The sequence below is a fragment of the Perognathus longimembris genome, chromosome 13 (genome assembly GCF_023159225.1).
Source record: "Perognathus longimembris pacificus isolate PPM17 chromosome 13, ASM2315922v1, whole genome shotgun sequence".
Taxonomy (NCBI): domain Eukaryota; kingdom Metazoa; phylum Chordata; class Mammalia; order Rodentia; family Heteromyidae; genus Perognathus; species Perognathus longimembris.
Window position 1 is genome coordinate 6,191,840 of NC_063173.1, and position 19,063 is coordinate 6,210,902.

The 19,063-nt window shown below is 41.3% G+C and overlaps 1 protein-coding gene across 5 annotated transcripts in view; it reads left to right on the forward strand.

Annotated features, from left to right (window-relative positions):
* The first annotated feature begins 601 nt into the window (after positions 1–601).
* Positions 602–19,063, forward strand: part of Ankrd42 (ankyrin repeat domain 42) — a 39,363-nt gene continuing 20,901 nt past the window's right edge. For 4 of the 5 annotated variants that reach the window (XR_007213078.1, XM_048361652.1, XM_048361654.1 and 1 more), the window contains exons 1-5: positions 602–694; positions 5,104–5,267; positions 10,898–11,005; positions 16,095–16,214; positions 18,706–18,841. Coding sequence is in view for 4 of the 5 variants with exons in the window: in XM_048361652.1 (XP_048217609.1) it covers positions 643–694; positions 5,104–5,267; positions 10,898–11,005; positions 16,095–16,214; positions 18,706–18,841 (580 nt within the window). In the remaining variant the exon portion in view is untranslated. The remainder of the gene's footprint in view (positions 695–5,103; positions 5,268–10,897; positions 11,006–16,094; positions 16,215–18,705; positions 18,842–19,063) is intronic. The other variant, XM_048361653.1, reaches the window with a different exon arrangement.

Consider the following 19,063-nt stretch of genomic DNA (forward strand, 5'->3'; position numbering starts at 1 on the left):
CCCGCCCCCACGCCGACGTCCAGAGGCTGGAAAGCGACGCCCCGGAGGGGCTGTCAGCCGACGGCGGCCGCCGCCGTCACGCGCGGGAGACCGACGGCCGGTCCGGGTCCGAGCGGCCGGCGGTGGCGGGAGCGAGTGGGCGAGTGGGGTCCCCGCGACGACGGGGAGCGGCCGCGCGAGGGGCGCGGCTGCCGGGGCCCCGCGGGCAGGGTCAGCGGCGAGCTGGGCTGCTCCGGCCGGGACGCGAGGAGCGCGGGGCGGGTGCTCGGCCAGCCCCGGCCTCGCCCGGCGTGTGGGGAGAGGGTCGCGGGCGGCTCCGGGGCGGGCGTGAGGGGCGGCCGCGGCTTCCCCCGCGGTTCCTGGCTCGGGGCGGGCGAGGACCGCGGCTACGCGGCCAGCGAGTCCTCCGCGGGGAGCCCCGGCGAAGACGCCGGCCCGAGCGGCCGCTGGGAGCGGGAGAGCCAAGACGAAGGTGCCCGACGGCGGGAGGAGCACGCTTGCCGGAGGACCGGGGGGGAGGACGACGACCGCCGCGGCCGCAGCGGGGGCTCCCGGGCGGGGGCCGGCGAAGACCGGCGCCGCGGCGGCGCAGGCGGCCGGGGTCGGGAGTCCCCGCCGAGCCCCAGGGCGCGGGCACCCGCCATGCCGGGGGTGGACGAGCCGCGGCGGCCCCCTCGAGAGACCGCAGACCCCCGTGAGTCCACACTCGGACCGCCCCGCCCCGCCGTCCCCCCCCCCCCCCCGCCGGCTTCTTTCCATCCAGTCCCAAAGCTGTGCGCCCTCCCCGCGTCGGGTTTCCCATTTGCTCCCCCACACCCCCCCGGTCTCTTTTTTTGGTGCTGGGGATGGAACCCCAGGACCCGTTGCCCTCGGGAGGCAAGCTGCACTTTGCCACTGAGCTACCTCCCAGCCCTCTCCACCGCCCCCCATTTGCTTTTTATCCGCACGGTTCCTTTCAGTCTGCTTTGCAGAGTCCGTTCAGTTTAATAAATCGCGTGTGTGTGTGTGTGTGTGTGTGTGTGTGTGTGTGTGTGTGTGTGTGTCGGTTCTGGGTGGGGCTGGAAACTCAGGGCCGCCGCTGTGTTCACCTTCCCTCCGCCCCCGTCACCACTGCTCCACTCGAGCTCCCTGGCGATTCATTGGAGACGAGAATCTTAGGGACTTTCCCCGCCCAGCCTGGCTTTGAACCACCGCCCTCAGACGTCGGCCCCCCCTGGGCAGCTTAGGATGACGGGTGTGAGCCACTGGTGCGTGGCCGGCCTTGCCTTGTTAGCTGGCAGTTTTCGAGATAGAGTCTTGAGAACTGGTCTGCCCAGGATAGCTTCAAACCACGATCTTGTGTATCTAGTCCTCCTCGATAGCTAGGACTGTAGGTGTGGACACCAGGTACTCAGCTTCCCCGACCCCCCCCCCCCCATTGCCCTTCCCTTCTCTCTTTCCTTTCTTCCTCTCTCTCTCTTCCTGCCTCAGCCTTCCTAGTACTGGGATAATAGGCCTGTACCACAGCACACAGATTAGAAAAAGCTAACACTAAGACAAATATAATATTGGCACCTAAAATCCACGTCTCTTTTCTGAGATGAGGTTTATTTATATACTTCCCTTCTGGTAATCATCTTTGGGCACCCCAGGATCAACATGGTAAAATGTAGTTTTGTTCATAATAAGTCCTCTTTTCCCTTACTTAGTATTTGGTACCTCGGTTTACAACACCGTAGCACTTCAGTGACCAAATGTAATATACCTTGGAGTTCCATCATGCCCCTTCCTTGTTTTTCAACCACTACAACCATTAAAATTTAGTTCCTATGGGGCCCGTGAATGTGGCTTAATGGTAGAGTACTTCCCTAGCATTAAAGGAAGCCCTTGATTTGATTCCTCAGTATCACATAAACAGTACAGGGGGGAAGTGGCATGGTGGCTCAAGTAGTAGAATGTTGGCCTTGAGTAAAAGAAGCTAAGGGGCAGTGTCCAGGTCCTGAGTTCAAGTCCCAGGACTGGAAAAAAATTTAGTTCATATTACTTCATTTAAGATTTGTTGGCTCTTCATTTCAGTTCCATTGGTCTAGATTCTAATAACTGTCTTGCAGTTAATTCTCTCCCTAGTCAATAAATTTCCTTTACTGCCATTCACATTAACTTGGTATTACAAAGCTGTTTATTATAATTCTTCTGTTTAAAATCCCTCAACAATTTTCTACTTTCTCCCATCCAAGTACTAACCAGGCCCGACCCTGCTTAGCTTCTGAGATCAGACGAGATTGGGCGCGTTCAGGGTGGTATGGCCATAGACAATTTTCTACTTTCTGAACATCAGATTTAAAAAAATTTTTGAAATGACTTATACAGTAGTTTGTCCTTTGTCGGGTTCCAACCTCTTCCATTTTATGCTTCAACTGTAGAATTTCATGTTTTTCAAACTGTGTCCTAATGTTTGTCTAGAATGTGTCATGTTCCCACCTTACATGGTAAACGCTTGCTAATTCTTGTAGTTTCATCTTAGAAAGTCCTCTTCCTTCCTGCCCTGGCTGTGCTAGATGTTACCTGCATCCATCACTTCTCATGGATATTTCTGTCATTGCTGTTGCCATATTGTTTTATAATTTGTGTTTCTTCCTTCTGTGAGTTCCTGAGGGTAGAGATCATGTCTTCATCTTTTTATAGTTTTAGTAGTCATCAAATTGAAATGAAAGGATTGGTTTGTTAAAAAGAATGAATTGGGGGCTGGGGATATAGCCTAGTGGCAAGAGTGCCTGCCTCGGATACACGAGGCCCTAGGTTCGATTCCCCAGCACCACATATACAGAAAACGGCCAGAAGCGGCGCTGTGGCTCAAGTGGCGGAGTGGTAGCCTTGAGCAGGAAGAAGCCAGGGACAGTGCTCAGGCCCTGAGTCCAAGGCTCAGGACTGGCCAAAAAAAAAAAAAAAGAATGAATTGGGATGGAATATGGTGAGAAAAAAGAAAGTTAGGTGGAGTCAAATGATGGGGGAAATGAACTGTTATATTGAGTGTTTGGATTTTGTTCAGTAGACTACATGTGGCCACTAGAGAAGAGACTTAAAGTGGTCAAGGATAATATTTCCATATAAAGTAGATTAGAATGGGTAAAATACTACTTATACTAGTTTAAAGAGATAGTTAAAGAGATCTAACCCAGTGGACTAACATCGTTAAACATTTATTAGTGTTTGCGTCTTTCTTGATCGCTTTCCTATTTGTATATATCTTTATTGTTCTTCAAGGTCTTGCTCTTGTTTCCTCTTTCTCTGTAATGTCATTAATTTGTGTGTGTGTGTGTGTGTATGTGTGTGTGTGTGATTTTTTTCTCATGTTTATCCAAATAGATTCAGAGGTGTTGGAGGAAAAGAAATGTTTAAAATCCACGTATATGTCTATAATGTAGCCATAGTGCCTAGTACATGATAGGAAGGAGTTTTGAGTATATGTAAACCTTTTGCTAAGGATTAGTGTAAGGTGTGCTTTTACTGTCAGACATGATTCTAGCCTTTAAGAAATGGATTACTGGGCTTGGTGGTGTGAGCCTGCAGTCCCAGGTACTTGGAAGACAAAGGTGAGACGATCAGTGAAGTCTAGCCGTCTGAGCTTAACACAGACAAGGTAAGGGAATCCTGTCTCAAAAAGAAATTAGCATTCTGGTTGTGAAGAGGAAACACAGGTATATACAAGTAAATACTAGTACTAGTGTGCATAGGTAATTTGCTCAAATATGGACTTTTCAGCACAACTAGAGATTATGAATCTTGCTTGTTTTTTGTTCGTGTGTGTATTTAAAGAATGCTTTGATTGAGGTATTCCTTCTTCCTCCTTCAGTAACTGTTAGATAACTTTACTGTTGCTGGCTTACAATGGATATTAAGATGTTTCACAGTCCAGTAAGCTCGATAATGTATTCAATGTTTAGAGCATTGAGTTATAAAATGTAAATCACTGGAGTATATATATATATATATATATATATATATATATATATATATATGTATTTGCCAATCCTGGGACTTGAACTCAGGGCCTGGGCACTGTCCCTGAGCTTTTGCTCAAGGCTGGCACTCTATCACTTGGGCCCTGCTCCACTTCTGGCTTCTTTTTTCTGTTTATGTGGTACTAAGGAATCAAATCCAGGGCTTCATGCATGGTAGGGAAGCACTCTACCCGTAAGCCACATTCCCAGTCCTAGAATATATTCTAAAGCTAAAACTTGTGAGCTGTAATTTTTTTTCTGATTGTAAGCCTCATAAATTAGAAAAGGAAAATATTTATAACATACATTTGTATATGTGAAATAAGCCTGTGGCAGTTTTTTCCACTGGTGAGTAGTTTTTTGTTAAAAAGAATTCAGTATACTTTGTTCAAAGTTATCATGCTCTGTTTGCCCTGCAATGATGTGAAGTGATTTGTTCTTGCGTTTTTACATTGATACTTTGTCGGGTTTCTAAAGGTAAAAATATAGGGGCTCTCTCTAAGACCAAAGCCTCTAGAAGTCCCCCCCCACACACCTTTTTTGTGCTAGTACTAGGGTTTGAACTCAGGGCCTAGACACTGTTCCTTAGCATTTTTTGGTCAATGCTAGTGCTCTGTCGCTTGACCGATACCTCCTCTTCTGGCTTTTGGTAGTTAATTAGTGATAAGAGAATTGCATTTTCCTGCCTGGGTAGGCTTTGGACCTCAATTTTCAGATGTCAGCCTCCAGAGTAGCTAGGATTGCAGGCCTGAGCCACCAGTGACAGATGTGTTTCCCGTTTAAGATCATCATACCCTGAGCAAGTCACTCAGCTACATTTGTCATCTGTCTTCCTTTCCACATTTGAGAGGGAAGTTAGCTTTGAGGTCTCAGTTCTCTGACAGGTCCAAGGAAAGCTGTCGGTTTTCAGTATGTGTATTACGTGTTTTTTTTTCCTATAAGAATGAGAGTGACAGCTTTTAGGTCAGAGCTAAAATGGGAAGTGGGGTTAAGGTGTTTGTCACAAATATCTCTGTAGTCAGTTAATTGGAAAGCTGATATGAGTTTGTTGTTTCTGTTGAATCATTGGTCTGGTCTAGTTTTTTTTTTTTTTGTGGTTCTGAAGTATTTGACTTTTCAATAGATTCCAAGAAGAAAGTGCATTTTGGTAGCATTCATGACGCAGTACGGGCTGGAGATGTAAAGCAGCTTTCAGAAATCATAGAACATGGAGCCAATATTAATGAAGCTGATCTTCTTCATAAATTTACCCCTTTACAGTGGGCAGCACATTCTGGAAGTTTGGAGGTAAGAAGACATATATATATATATATATATATATGTATATATACACACATTTTTTTTTTATTAAACTAAGATAACTTTACAGCGCTAGCAGTTTTATAACTATAGTGACTTGGGCTGGGATCTTTTTTTTTTTTTTTTTTTTTTTTTACCAGTCCTGGGGCTTGGACTCAGGGCCTGAGCACTGTCCCTGGCTTCTTTTTGCTCAAGGCTAGCACTCTGCCACTTGAGCCACAGCACCACTTCTGGCCATTTTCTATATATGTGGTGCTGGGGAATTGAACCCAGGGCCTCATGTATACGAGACAAGCACTCTTGCCACTAGGCCATATCCCCATTGGGCTGGGATCTTATGCTAGGTATTGCAAATAGTTTTTTCAGTTAGCTTAATATTTGGATGTTATGCTTTACTAGGACTTTATAGCAAATCATCTCCAAACTCAGTATCATGAAATATTTATGCTCATGAGTGAACCAAGAACTTGGATCCCAGGAATAGCTTGTCTCTGCTCCATAATGTCAGCTGGAAGATTCAAGAGCTGGGGTCAGAATTTTCACAAACCTTGTTCACACAGGTGTCTGGGGTTGGCTGGCTTTTGTGTGCCTTTTTGTGAGTTATGGTTTGTTTGTTCAAGAGTATGATTTTGAACTTTAATAATAATGTGGATTAATACATGTAATTTAGTTAATTTCTTTCAACAATTATAATAATAGTCTATTCCTACACTGAAAATAGCTTAATTTACTCCTTTTTCTATCTATGGTTTTATTTTTTAGCTTATTCAAACAATGTATATTTTTTTTTTGTCAGTTGTGGGGTTTGAACTCCGGGCCTGGCTGCTGTCCCTGAGCTCTTCAGCTCAAGGCTAGCACTCTACCACTTGAGCACAGTGCCACTTCCAGTTTTCTCGTGGTTAATTGGAGATGAGAGTCTCATAGACTTTTCTTCCCAGGCTGGCTTTGAACCACAATCCTCAGATCTCAGCCTCCTGAGTAGCTAGCATTACAAGCATGAGCCACCAGCACCTGGCTAATAAATATTTTTGTGCATGTCATCTTCTATTCTTGGACTGTATACAAGACCAACAGGAATTTTTCTCATATATCAAGATTTTGTGTGGTTTGGGTGCTTATTTAAACTGCTACATTTCTTGGGTTCATGTACCACACACAATCACAAATGTGTCTTTTCACACATACACACATCCATACACATACACATAACATGCACACATGGGCATACAGCTCTCTATAAGCATGACTATTTGATGTGGTTTTTGTCTTTATTTGGTCTTCTGCTTCACATAACAAAATCTGGTTCAGAGAATCTCTCTGTATTAGTTTGTGTGCCTCAATTGAAGTAAACAAGAAATTTTCACTTTGGCCTGTCAGTGGTACATATTATAATAGACAATGGTTCTCTGTGCGCTTGTAGCCCTACTGTTTATTCTCTGTGTCCTCCCATCACTGATCTGTATTCTGTTGTTATTACATGTGTTGGATATTTCACATTATTAACATATGTCTAGGTCGCAGTACCCTTCATGACACATAATGATGCAGTCAGAACTGGTTAGTAGCTCAGTTGATTCTTTCCTGAGTTCTGTTTGATTCCATCCACCTATTATACATATATCTCTCCAACTCTATCTCCTATCATACTTTTTGAATGCTGAAATGATAACTGTCATTTTTCAAATGAGTCCACTGTTTCATATTATACATTGCATATCTATGCTGTTTCATCTCCTAGGTGTCTCCTCTTTCCCCTGGTTTTTTTGTTAGATCCTGGAGTAGGCAGCATGAGTAGGTCATGACTTCTGTTTCTTCCTTTAGTATCATCCAACTACTTACTTATTCCTGAGGACTATCCCTAAATCTTCTACATGTTCCAAATTGCATTTATCACATTGAGTCATGCTATCTGTCAGAATTTGAGTTCTTTGAAGGTACCATTTACTATATTACATAGTTATTATTTCATAACACCTAGCACCGTGTCCAGTATATTGGTGTTACATCCTAGGTTTCAGTCAATGTTTGTTGTACTGCTGAATTTTTTGAATTAATTTTATATTTGTATGTTTAGTATTGAACATAGTACACAGCAGATGTTTAAGAACAGTTTATTGGGGCTGGGGATATAGCCTAGTGGCAAGAGTGCCTGCCTCGGATACACGAGGCCCTAGGTTCGATTCCCCAGCACCACATATACAGAAAACGGCCAGAAGCGGCGCTGTGGCTCAAGTGGCAGAGTGCTAGCCTTGAGCGGGAAGAAGCCAGGGACAGTGCTCAGGCCCTGAGTCCAAGGCCCAGGACCGGCCAAAAAAAAAAAAAAAAGAACAGTTTATTGAAGAAGTAGAGGTGTGGCTCAAGGGGTAGAGTGCCAGCCTTGAGAGAAAACGCCAGGCAAGAGTGAAAGGTCCTCAGTTCAAGCTCCAGCACCAGAATAGCAAAACAAAAGTTTGTTGAGCCTTAGCAAACGTAAGCCAAAATATTTTAGTGGTTTTTACATGAATACTAACAGATGACCTTCTGGTGGAGCACCTTCACATTTTGTTATCCTTCTGCTACTTCATGAGACTTGTGGCACTTGAACATTAGTAGTATGAAGCAATCACTAAACTGACAGCTGATGAAAAACTGCTTTATTAGCCTTCATTTTTTTCCTTTTATCAGATGAAATCTATCATTGAGCCTCTGTAGAGAGCATTCTATTTCAGATATACTTTTCATCTAAATAATTTACATCTAATTTTTAAAAATAATTATTCTGTGCTGATCTACATTCTCTATTTGATGAGTCATTGGCATACTTTCCTTTAGTTCTTAAATACAATATCTGTTCTTGAGTACATTTGTAGTAGCTGTTTTGCAGTCTTGCTAAGTCTAATATCTCTGCCCTTTTTCTCTGCATGTCTCATAATTTTTAAAGTTTTACTTGACATTTTGAAAACTGGACATTTTAGAGAATATAATAATGCTGGCATCGGGTCCTTCTTTCCCTACCCAAGGGTGAATGTTGCTGTTCATTTGTCGTTGTTTGGAGTCCATTTCCCCCACAGTGTGTGGCCACTGATGCCTCTGCTCAGCCTTAAAAAAAGCTTCGATATGTAATTTAACTTTTTGTGCCAGTAGTAGGAGTGAAATTCAGGGCCTTGAGCTCTCGAGAGGCTTTTTTCTGTTCACTGCTAGAGCTCTACCAGTTGAGCCTCACTTCCAGTTTCCATCTTTTTTCTGGTTAATTGGAGATGAAAATCTCTCTGATTTGTCTGCCCAGGCTGGCTTTGAACCATAATCCTGAGATCTCGTCCTACTAAGTAGCTATGACTGCAGATGCACACTTCTGTGCTCAATTGACTCAATTGTTCAATTGACTTTTTTTTTTTTTTTGCCAGTCCTGGGCCTTGAACTCAAGGCCTGAGCACTGTCCCTAGCTTCTTTTTGCTCCAGGCTAGCACTCTGTCACTTGAGCCACAGCGCCACTTCTGGCAGTTTACTATATATGTGGTGCTGGGGAATCGAACCGAGGGCTTCATGTATACGACACAAGCACTCTTGCCACTAGGCCATATTCCCAGCTCTTAGTTGATTTTTGATGAAGGTGCAAATTCAGTTTATGGGGAACAGATAATTTTTTTTTCCAGTCGTGGGGCTTGAACTCTGGGCCTGGGCACTGTCCCTGAGTTCTTCAGCTCAAGGCTAGTGCTCTATCACTTGAGCCACAGCTCCACTTCTGTTTTTGTTCTGGTGGTTAATTGGAGATAAGAGTCCCATCAACTTTCCTGCCCAGGCTAGCTTTGAAGCACAATCCTCAGATCTTGGTCTCCCGAGTAGCTAGGATTACAGGCATAAGACACCAGTGCCCGGCAGATAGTATTTTTTATTAAGTGGTTCCGGCAATATTAGACATTCATATGTAAGAAAGTGAACCTTGACCCACAGAAGGTACCATATACAAAATCTATTCAAAACAGACAATAGCTAAGTATAAAACTTGTAAAACGTATAGAAGAAAACTTAGGAGAAAATCTTTGTAAATTATATACTTGACAAAGAACTGTAGCCAGTTTAAAATAAGGTACTCTTAGGGCTGGGGATATGGCCTAGTGGCAAGAGCGCTTGACTCGTATACATGAAGCCCTGGGTTCAATTCCCCAGCACCACATATATAGAAAATGGCCAGAAGTGGCGCTGTGGCTCAAGTGGCAGAGTGCTAGCCTTGAGCAAAAGAAAGCCAGGGACAGTGCTCAGGCCCTGAGTCCAAGCCCCAGGAATGGCCAAAATAAATAAATAAATAAATAAAAATAAAATAAAATAAGGTACTCTTAGAATGCAGCAGTAAAACAAACAAGCAATATTCCATAAATGGGCAAAAGAGTAAATAAATCTGGGTGCCAGTAGCTCATGCTTGTAATCCTAGCTGCTCTGAAAGCTGAGATCTGAGGATTGTGGTTCAGAGTCAGCCAGGGCAGCTAAGTCTGAGAAACTCTTATGTCTAATTAGCTAGCAAAAAGCCAGACGTGGAGCTGTAGCTCAAGTGCTAGAGCGCCAGCCTTGAGTGATAAAGGTAAGTGAGAGCCTGAGAGGACCAGAGTTCAAGTCTTAAGTACCAGCATACACACAAAAAAGTAAAATACACATTTTCTCAAAAAAATATATGGATGGAAATGTTCAATATCATTATCCATTAGTGAAATGAAAATTAAATTATAATGAGATGCCACTATGAAGCTGTAAGAATGGCAAAAACAAAACAAAACATCCCCCAAAAGATGATACCAAATTTTTCCAAGAATATGGAGAATCTGGAACTCTCATTTTTGGCTGCTGAGACTGTAAAATACAACCAGTGATACAACCAATCTGGAAAACAGCTGGGCAAGATTTTTTAAAAAATAAAACAAACATAATTATTTTTGTATCCCACAGACATTGTTTCTACATGTTTATTCAAGAGCAGTGTCAAATCAAGATATGAAAGTTTAAAGTGGCTTTATTTTCCAGTACCAGAATAATGCTAACACATAATAGTCTTCTATGCATATTCGTTGAATAAGTGAATGAATTCCTGATTGTTAGTGAGACTGAGCATTTAAAACATTTTTGTTGGTTTCTGATTTCTGTTACAGATCATACCATGTTGCTGTGCTTATGGTTTTGTTCTTCCATTTTTTTCTTCCAGTATTGAGGTTTGAACTGAGAGCCTTGTGCTGTTTAAACAAGTGCTCTCTACCACTTGAGCCACACTTTCAGTCCTTGCCTTTATTTTTCTGTTGTTTTTTTTTCCAGTCATTTATGATGTTTCTCACTGGAAATTTCATTATAGTGGACTACATTTAAAAGCTATAAAAAGGGGCTGGGGATATAGCCTAGTGGCAAGAGCGCTTGCCTCGTATACATGAAGCCCTGGGTTTGATTCCCCAGCACCACATATACAGAAAATGACCAGAAGTGGTGCTGTGACTCAAGTGGCAGAGTGCTAGCCTTGAGCGAAAAAGAAGCCGGGGACAGTGCTCAGGCTCTGAGTCCAAGGCCCAGGACTGGCAAAAAAAAAAAAAAAAAAAGCTATAAAAATACCAGCCACATTCAGTTTATCTCTTATTAATAACATGGTTATTTTCTTCCCTTAGTGTCTTCATTGGCTGCTCTGGCATGGAGCTGATATCACACAAAGTACTGTGAGAGGTTGGACAGCAGCTCACATAGCTGCAATCAAGGGTCAGGATGCTTGTATGCAGGTAATAACAACTTAGCTTACTTAATTTCTTATTGTTATTATGAAAGTGTTGTATAGAGGAGTTGCACTTAATATGTCAGGTAAACGTAAACTTATCTTTTTAAAAATTCAGTGAATTCACTTACTTTAGCATATTTGTAGGGATATTTTCTACTTGATCCATTTGAGGTAGTTAAATCTAAATTAAAGAAATTATTTGTTTCCAGTGACTCATATATTGATAACAATTACCAATTCAAACAAATGACATGAGACTACAGATCCTTTAATCTGGGAAGTAGGGTTGCTGTTTCCGGTTACCTACTCAGAGCATTACCTACTATATTTATAGCTTGCTGCTGAGTCCAAATTAACATGTTCAAATCGTAACCCTCAAATGCTGGGTATCAATTTGAGAAGCTAATGAAAGGAAAGAGAAGAGTACAGAAGTAATTTCAGAGGACATCAGGATCAAATAAAGTTTTTCTTGATGCTTTCCTCTTGCCAACTGTTACTTCAAGTCATTCCTTGTGCTTTGAACATCCATTTCTTCCTTCTTAGAGATATTGTGGTACTGTGTGTGTGTGTGTTATCCTTTATAGCTATTTTAGCTTTTCCTTATTCCGGAGTGCTATGTATTATCAATTATCTTGAACTCCGGGCTCTGAGCTCTTTTAGTTTTTTTCTGCTCAAGGCTGGTGGCTGGTGCTTTACCAGTTAAATACAATTTGACTTCCAGTAATATTTGCCGATTAATTGGAGATAAGAGTCTTATGAACTTTCCTGCCTGGTCTGGTTTTGAACCAGGATCCTCAGATCCCCAAGTAGTTAGGATTCTAGGTGTGAGTCACTAGTGCCAGGCTTTGTTGATGATATTTATCTCTGTGTACTAATTTTCTACATTGCTAAGTTTTATACTTTTTCATGATCTTGGAACACAGTAAGTGCTCAGTATATCATTTATACTTATTTGCTAGTTTATCAGACAAAAGTGTATAGAGAACATTCTTCCTAAACCCCTTCATAGGAATTATGTCTGAGGAGTCCTTTTTTGAGATAATGATAAACAACGATTGGTTAAAAGAGGAAGGGCTAGATGTGGTGATACCCTACTGTAATCCTAGAACTCTGTAAGGGGAGACAGGAGGATCACAAGTTCAAAGCTAGCTTGGGCTATATAGAGAATTTCAGTCTATCTTGACCTATATAATGAGAAAAAAAAAACCCACACAAAACAGGAAGAAGTAGAAAGGAGAAAGGGGACAGGCGGGAAGAGAAAATAGTGGGGAGAGGAAAGCTGAGGAAGAAAATAATTAAAAAAATATTAATGAGGGACTGGGCATGTAGCTTCATAATATAATGTGTGCTCAGAGTGGTGAAGTCTCAGGATTAAATCCTCAGCACCAACAAGCAAAAAATTAATAGCTTTTTTTAAAAAAAGAAATAGTTTACTTTTAAGAGGTTTTAGTTTTAACAAAATTGAGCAGAAGATACAGAGATTTCTCATTGATGAGTGGAAGAACTGATTTCTTAACTGATAAATCTGTTCTAACACCTCATAAACACCTCACATCAGTAGTTTACATTGGAGTTCATTATTGGTTTTAAGATATCTGTGTCTATATATTTATCTATTTCTCTAGACATATCTGTAGATGGATATCTATACCTATATATCTCTACCATTGTAATATATAGAGTAGTTTCATTTTCCTAAAATTCCTCTGTGATCCATCTGTTCATCCTTCCCTTCCTTCTAACCCCTGGCATCCACTGATTTTTTAAAATTCTCTTTGTAATTTTGCTTTTTCCAGGATGCTATATAGTTAAAATCACATGGATTTTGGCCTTTCTAGATTATCTTCATTCACTTAGTAATATACAAGTTTTTTCATAACTTGGTAGTTCATCTTTCAACTTTTCTTACCTGGGGCTGGGAATATGGCCTAGTGGCAATAGTGCTTGCCTCGTATACATGAAGCCCTAGGTTCGATTCTTCAGCACCACATATAGAAAATGGCCAGAAGTGGCGCTGTGGCTCAAGTGGCAGAGTGCTAGCCTTGAGAAAAAGGAAGCCAGGGACAGTGCTCAGGCCCTGAGTCCAAGGCCCAGGACTGGCAAAAAATAAAATAAAAATAAAAATAAATAAACTTCTCTTACCTCTCTTATCAGACAGTGTCTCACTATGTAGCCCAACCTGGCCTTCAACTTGAGATCCTCCTGCCTTATTTTCCAAGTGCTGGGATAATAGACACGCAGTAGCATATCTGGTACACATTTCTTTTAGTACTGACTAATGTTCCATTGTGTGAATGTACAACTACTTGGTTTTCATTTACCTATTGAAGGGTATCTTGGTTGCTTTCAAGTTCTGGCAGTTATCAATAAAGTTACAATAAAGATTCACACTTAGGTTTTTGTGTTTTCAACTTTTTTTGGGTAAATACCAAGGAGTATGCTTTCTGGATTGTGAGATTATGTTTAGTTTCTTGTGTTTGTGTTTGTGTGTGCGCGCGTGTGTGTGCACATGCCAAATGGAGCTCTTCCTTGGCTTTTTTGGTTAGTTGGCCTTCTACTACTTGAGCCATACCTCCAGTACTAGTATTTTGCTGCTTAGTTGGAGATATTTCTCAGATTTGTCTTCCCAGGCTGGATCTGAACCATGGATCCTCTGATCTCAGCCTTCTGAGTAGCTAGGATTACAGGTGTGAGCCACCAACATGGCTCCTAATGTGTATTTCTCGTTCAGAAATCTTTTCTTTGCTTATCTTCTCAAAAGCATAGCTTCCTTGAGAAGAAAGGGTGTGCCTTTTATCTTTGTGTCCAGGATAGTTGGCCATACTAAGCAGGCACTTAGGATATGGTGGAAGGAAAAAAGTTTTGTCCTGGTGAGCCAGCAATACCTGGATATATTTAGTTTTTTAAGAAACTGCAATTTTTTTAAAACCAAAGTAGGCATACCATTTTTTCAAGTTAGCTCCTTACTTGCAATGAATAATACTTGTTGTTCCTCATTTCTGCCAGCATTTGGCATCAGTGTTCCTAATTTTGGCCTTTCTAATATGTCGGTAGTGGTGTCTTACTTTAATTTGAGTTGCCCTGATGATATTTGATAGATGGAGCATTTTTCCATATCCCATGTGCCATTCATATGTCTTATTTGTTGAGGTGGCTAGCTCTTTTCTGTGTGTGTATGTTGGGGGCACCCGTGTGTGTTTGTGTGTCTTTTGTTGAACCCAAGGCATCCTTCATGTTAAGCAAGCACTCAGCTATACCAAGCCATTTTTGCTTTTATTTTTCAGATAGGGTTTCACACTTTCTTTTTGGGGAAAGTCTGAGACTTCTTGCCTGTACTTCTTGTGTAGCAGAGATTACATGAATGTGTTACCACACCTCTTTATGTTTACTTCTTTTTTTTTTTTGGCCAGTCCTGGGCCTTGGACTCAGGGCTTGAGCACTGTCCCTGGCTTCTTTTTGCTCAAGGCTAGCACTCTACCACTTGAGCCACAGCGCCGCTTCTGGCCGTTTTCTGTATATGTGGTGCTGGGGAATCGAACCTAGGGCCTCGTGTATCTGAGGCAGGCACTCTTGCCACTAGGCTATATCCCCAGCCCCCTATGTTTACTTCTTATTATAAAGGTGATATATAGAGGGGTTACAGTTACATAAATCAGGAAAAGAGTACATTTCTTTTTGGACAGTGTCACTCCTTCCCTTGTTCCTGCCCCATTTTTTAAACCTAAGGCATTAGCAAACTTTTATTACTTTATTAACATACAAATAATCCTTAATAACCACAGTCAGTAGAAATTAATGTGCATCTTTCATCCCTCTTTTTTTTTTTTTTTTTTTTTTGCCAGTCCTGGGCCTTGGACTCAGGGCCTGAGCACTGTCCCTGGCTTCTTCCCGCTCAAGGCTAGCACTCTGCCACTTGAGCCACAGCGCCACTTCTGGCCGTTTTCTGTATATGTGGTGCTGGGGAATCGAACCTAGGGCCTCGTGTATCCGAGGCAGGCACTCTTGCCGCTAGGCTATATCCCCAGCCCCTCATCCCTCTTTTTATTATAAATAATTGGTCCACGAATGGTGTGTTATTTCCATTGTGACAAATCCAGAGATGTCTTTTTGTTCTCTTGCCCAGTGTCTTTGCAGAGAAGCAGTTTTTAATTTTAATGTTCAATTCTTTCTTTCATTAATTGTGCCTTTGGTATTGTATTTCAAAAGCTATAACTGACTACTAAGTCATTTAGGTTTCTCCTATGCGGTCTTCTCAGAGGTTCATAGTTTTTCATGTCGTGCGTGACCCACTGTGACATAACGTTTTGAAGGATGTTACAGCTGCGTTTGGATTCATTGTGGGTGCATGTGAGTGTCTGGATGTTCCAGCAACATTTGTTGAAAGGAAAATCTTTTTCACTGTATTATTAGTTCCTCTGTCCAAGTTCTAATTCTTTTAAACCTGTTACTCTATATTTTGTAGATGTATGATATAGCCCATATATAGAAACTGAATTGAGCATTAAGATTAAACTTCCTTAGAAGTGTGATCTGGATTTGAGAACTAGGTAATTTTTAATAATTAAATAATTTTATTGACTTCAAAGTCCAGTTTATGAAAGAATCTACTTTTTTTTTTTTTTGCCAGTCCTGGGGCTTGAACTCAGGGCCTGAGCACTGTCCCTGGCTTCTTTTTGCTCAAGGCTAGTACTCTGCCACTTGAGCCACAGCGCCACTTCTGGCTGTTTTCTATATATGTGGTGCTGGGGAATCGAACCCAGGAGTTCATGTATATGAGGCAAGCATTCTTGCTACTAGGCCATATTCCCAGCCCAAGAATCTACTTTTGAAACAGTAAAAAATAATATTTTCCTTATCTGTGCTTGAAAACTGTGCCTTATAGATGGTATATTCATGCTCATATCAGCATGTAAAAATCAGGATTGTAAGCGTTTCCTTAGGCAGTGTTAAGAATATCTCATTATTTACCTACATAGCACATATATAATGAAGTAATGGTTTTTGTTATAGGTTAATAAATTGCCCGCCTTCAATCTGTATTTTCCTGTATGATTTAACTTTTGTACTCACTAAACTCATTTCTCCGATTTTAGGCTCTTATCATCAATGGAGCAGATCTGGCAGCTCAAGATGATCGTGGATGCACTCCTGTGCACCTCGCTGCTACCCATGGACATTCCTTCACTTTACAAATAATGCTCCGAAGTGGAGTGGTGAGGAATCCTGTTACGATATGACATGATCTAATTGTACAGATAGAATACTGCTTGGTAGTCTGATCATCTTTTCCTAAATTCCTTCTTTGACTTGGGGAAGTAATTTGGTTGTTCCCATTAGTTTTTTATCTTTAAACATGGAAGCAATAATTTATTTTTTTAAAATTGTTATTGTAAAGGTGATACATGGGGGAGGGTTATAGTTACATAAGTAAGGTAATGAGTCCGTTTCTTTTTCTTTTTTTTTTTCCTTTGGCCAGTCCTGGAGCTTGGACTCAGGGCCTGAGAACTGTCCCTGGCTTCTTTTTCCTCAAGGTTAGCACTCTACCACTTGAGCCACAGCGCCACTTCTGGCCATTTTCTATATATGTGGTACTGGGGAATCGAACCCAGGGCTTCATGTATACAAGGCAAGCACTCTACCACTAGGCCATATTCCTAGCCCGTCCATTTCTTTTTGAATAGTGTAACTCCTCCCTCATTTTCTTTCCCTTCCCCCCTCCCCTAGTTCATTTCCAGCCTAGTGTCCAATGAGTATCACTGTTGCCTTGGTTCACCCTTTGTCCAATTGTTTTTGTGATTTCCCTTCCCTTCCCCAAATCAGATAAACATATATACAAGATAAAGGATACAGAAAAAAAAAAAAAAACAATGACAACAGGGAACAACCAAAGGGGGAAAAAAAAAAAAAGAAATGACTACACACAGTACAAAAAAAAGAAACTTCTTGGAAATCAATAATTTAGGCAAATATCTCTCCCTGCACCCCAAAAAAACAAAACAGTTTAGTAGTACAGAGTATTTCCGAGACTATGTATTTGTGTGTGTGCATGTGTGTCAGTTTGAATTTTAACTGAGGAGATAGCTTTTTTAAAAAAAATTTTCTTATATGGAGATACCTTTTAAAAAAGCCATAACCAGGTGATTATAAATCTTCATGAGTTTCTGTGTGTCTGCCTATTTTTTTTGAAACTCTTATATACAAATTTATAGTGACTTATTTTCCAGAAATTTCATTTATTGATTGAAAAAAAAACTTTAATATTACCAATTGGTGGTAAAAAAATAAGATCTTATTTTTAAAAACACTATGTATATGTCCATGACTGTGTTCAAGGTTCCTGCTCAACCATTTGAGCCACATAGCTCTGCTTCCAGCTTTTCAGCATTGATTAGAGATAAGCATTTCATAGACTTTCCTGCCTGGTCTGGCTTTCCAGCTTTGATCTTTAGACTTCAGTCTTTTGAATAGCTAGGATTACAGGCATGAGCCACCAGTGCCCTTGCCCCTTTTCCATAACAGGCTTTGAACTCATGCACTTAAATTTGCTTGGCTTCCTTGCTCAGGTGGCACTCTACAACTTGAGCCCGTCCCACTTTTGCTGGTGATTTTGGAGGTAGAGTTTTTTGGACTATTCCATCCAGGCTGGCTTTGAAACCACTGTCCTCCAGATCTCAGCCTCCTGTACATCTAGGATTGCATTTTATTGCATTAATTGATGTTTGTATTAAAGAACTGATTTATCTTTAAAAAAAAACACTATGTATAATAAAGACCTTGTGGTAACAGCTTTTGTTTTATAGTTAAATTGAAAATATTTTTCATGAGTTATGTTCTCAATGATATAATTTTTTGTTTTTGTTTTTTGGTCTTTACTTTTTGGTACTGGGGATTGAACCCTGGGTGTTGCACTTGCTATGCAAGTGCTTTGCCACTGAGTTACATCGCAGCCCTCAATGATATAATTTTGTCATCTTAATGTGTCAGTCTTATTGGTCAAGAATCTCTGAGTAGTAAAATAGATGGTTACTTCCTTTGTAAGAATTATTTTGTATGATTAGTTGGGTTATTTGGTGCTGGGGCTTGAACTCAGGGCCTCAAATTCTCCCTTATCTTTTTCTGCTAAGGGCTAGTGCTCTACTACTGAAGCCATTTCTCCACTTTTAGCTTTTTTATTAGTTAAGTGGAGATAACAGTCTCTTGGACTTCGAACCACAACACTCAGATCTTAGTCTCCTGAGTAGCTAGGATCACAGGTGTGAGACATTGAACCCTGACCAGTTGTATTTTTAAAGTTTTTTTTTTTTTTGGCCAGTCCTGGGGCTTGAACTCAGGGCCTGAGCACTGTCTCTGGCTTCATTTTTGCTCAAGGCTAGCACTCTACCTCTTGAGCCACAGCACCACTTCTGGATCTTTCTGTTTATGTGGTACTGAGTAATTGAACCCAGGGCTTCATGCATGCAAGGCAAGCACTCTACCACTAAGCCACGTTTCCAACCTTCAAGGTTATTTTATAAAATGTTAACTAAAATTTTCTTTACTCATGTGTTCAAATCCATGGTTGCAGCAAATTTTTTATTCTACTTAGTGTTTGGCTTATAATTTTAAGAACAGCTTTTAATTTTCATTTGCAGAATTAAGCTGTTAGATGTAATATTTTCCCTCCAAAATAGAAAGAAACTGAGTACTTGTGAATGTTACCTTTAGGATCCTAGTGTGACTGACAAGAGAGAATGGAGACCTGTACACTATGCAGCCTTTCATGGTCGGCTCGGCTGTTTGCAACTTCTTGTCAAGTGGGGATGTGGCACAGAAGAGGTAGACTGCAATGGGAACCTCCCGGGTATGCTACCAAAGCAAACATTTCAGTTTTTCATTAATACAAACTTTTAAGTGCCTGAAATATTTAAGAAATGTGCTGGGTGCCGGTGGCTCATGCCTGTAATCCTAGCTACTCAGGAGGCTGAGATTTGAGGATCGTGTTTCAAAGCCAGCCTGGGCAGAAAAGGCCATGAGACTCATTGCCAGTGAACTACTCAGAAAAAGCTGGAAGTGGTGCTGTGGC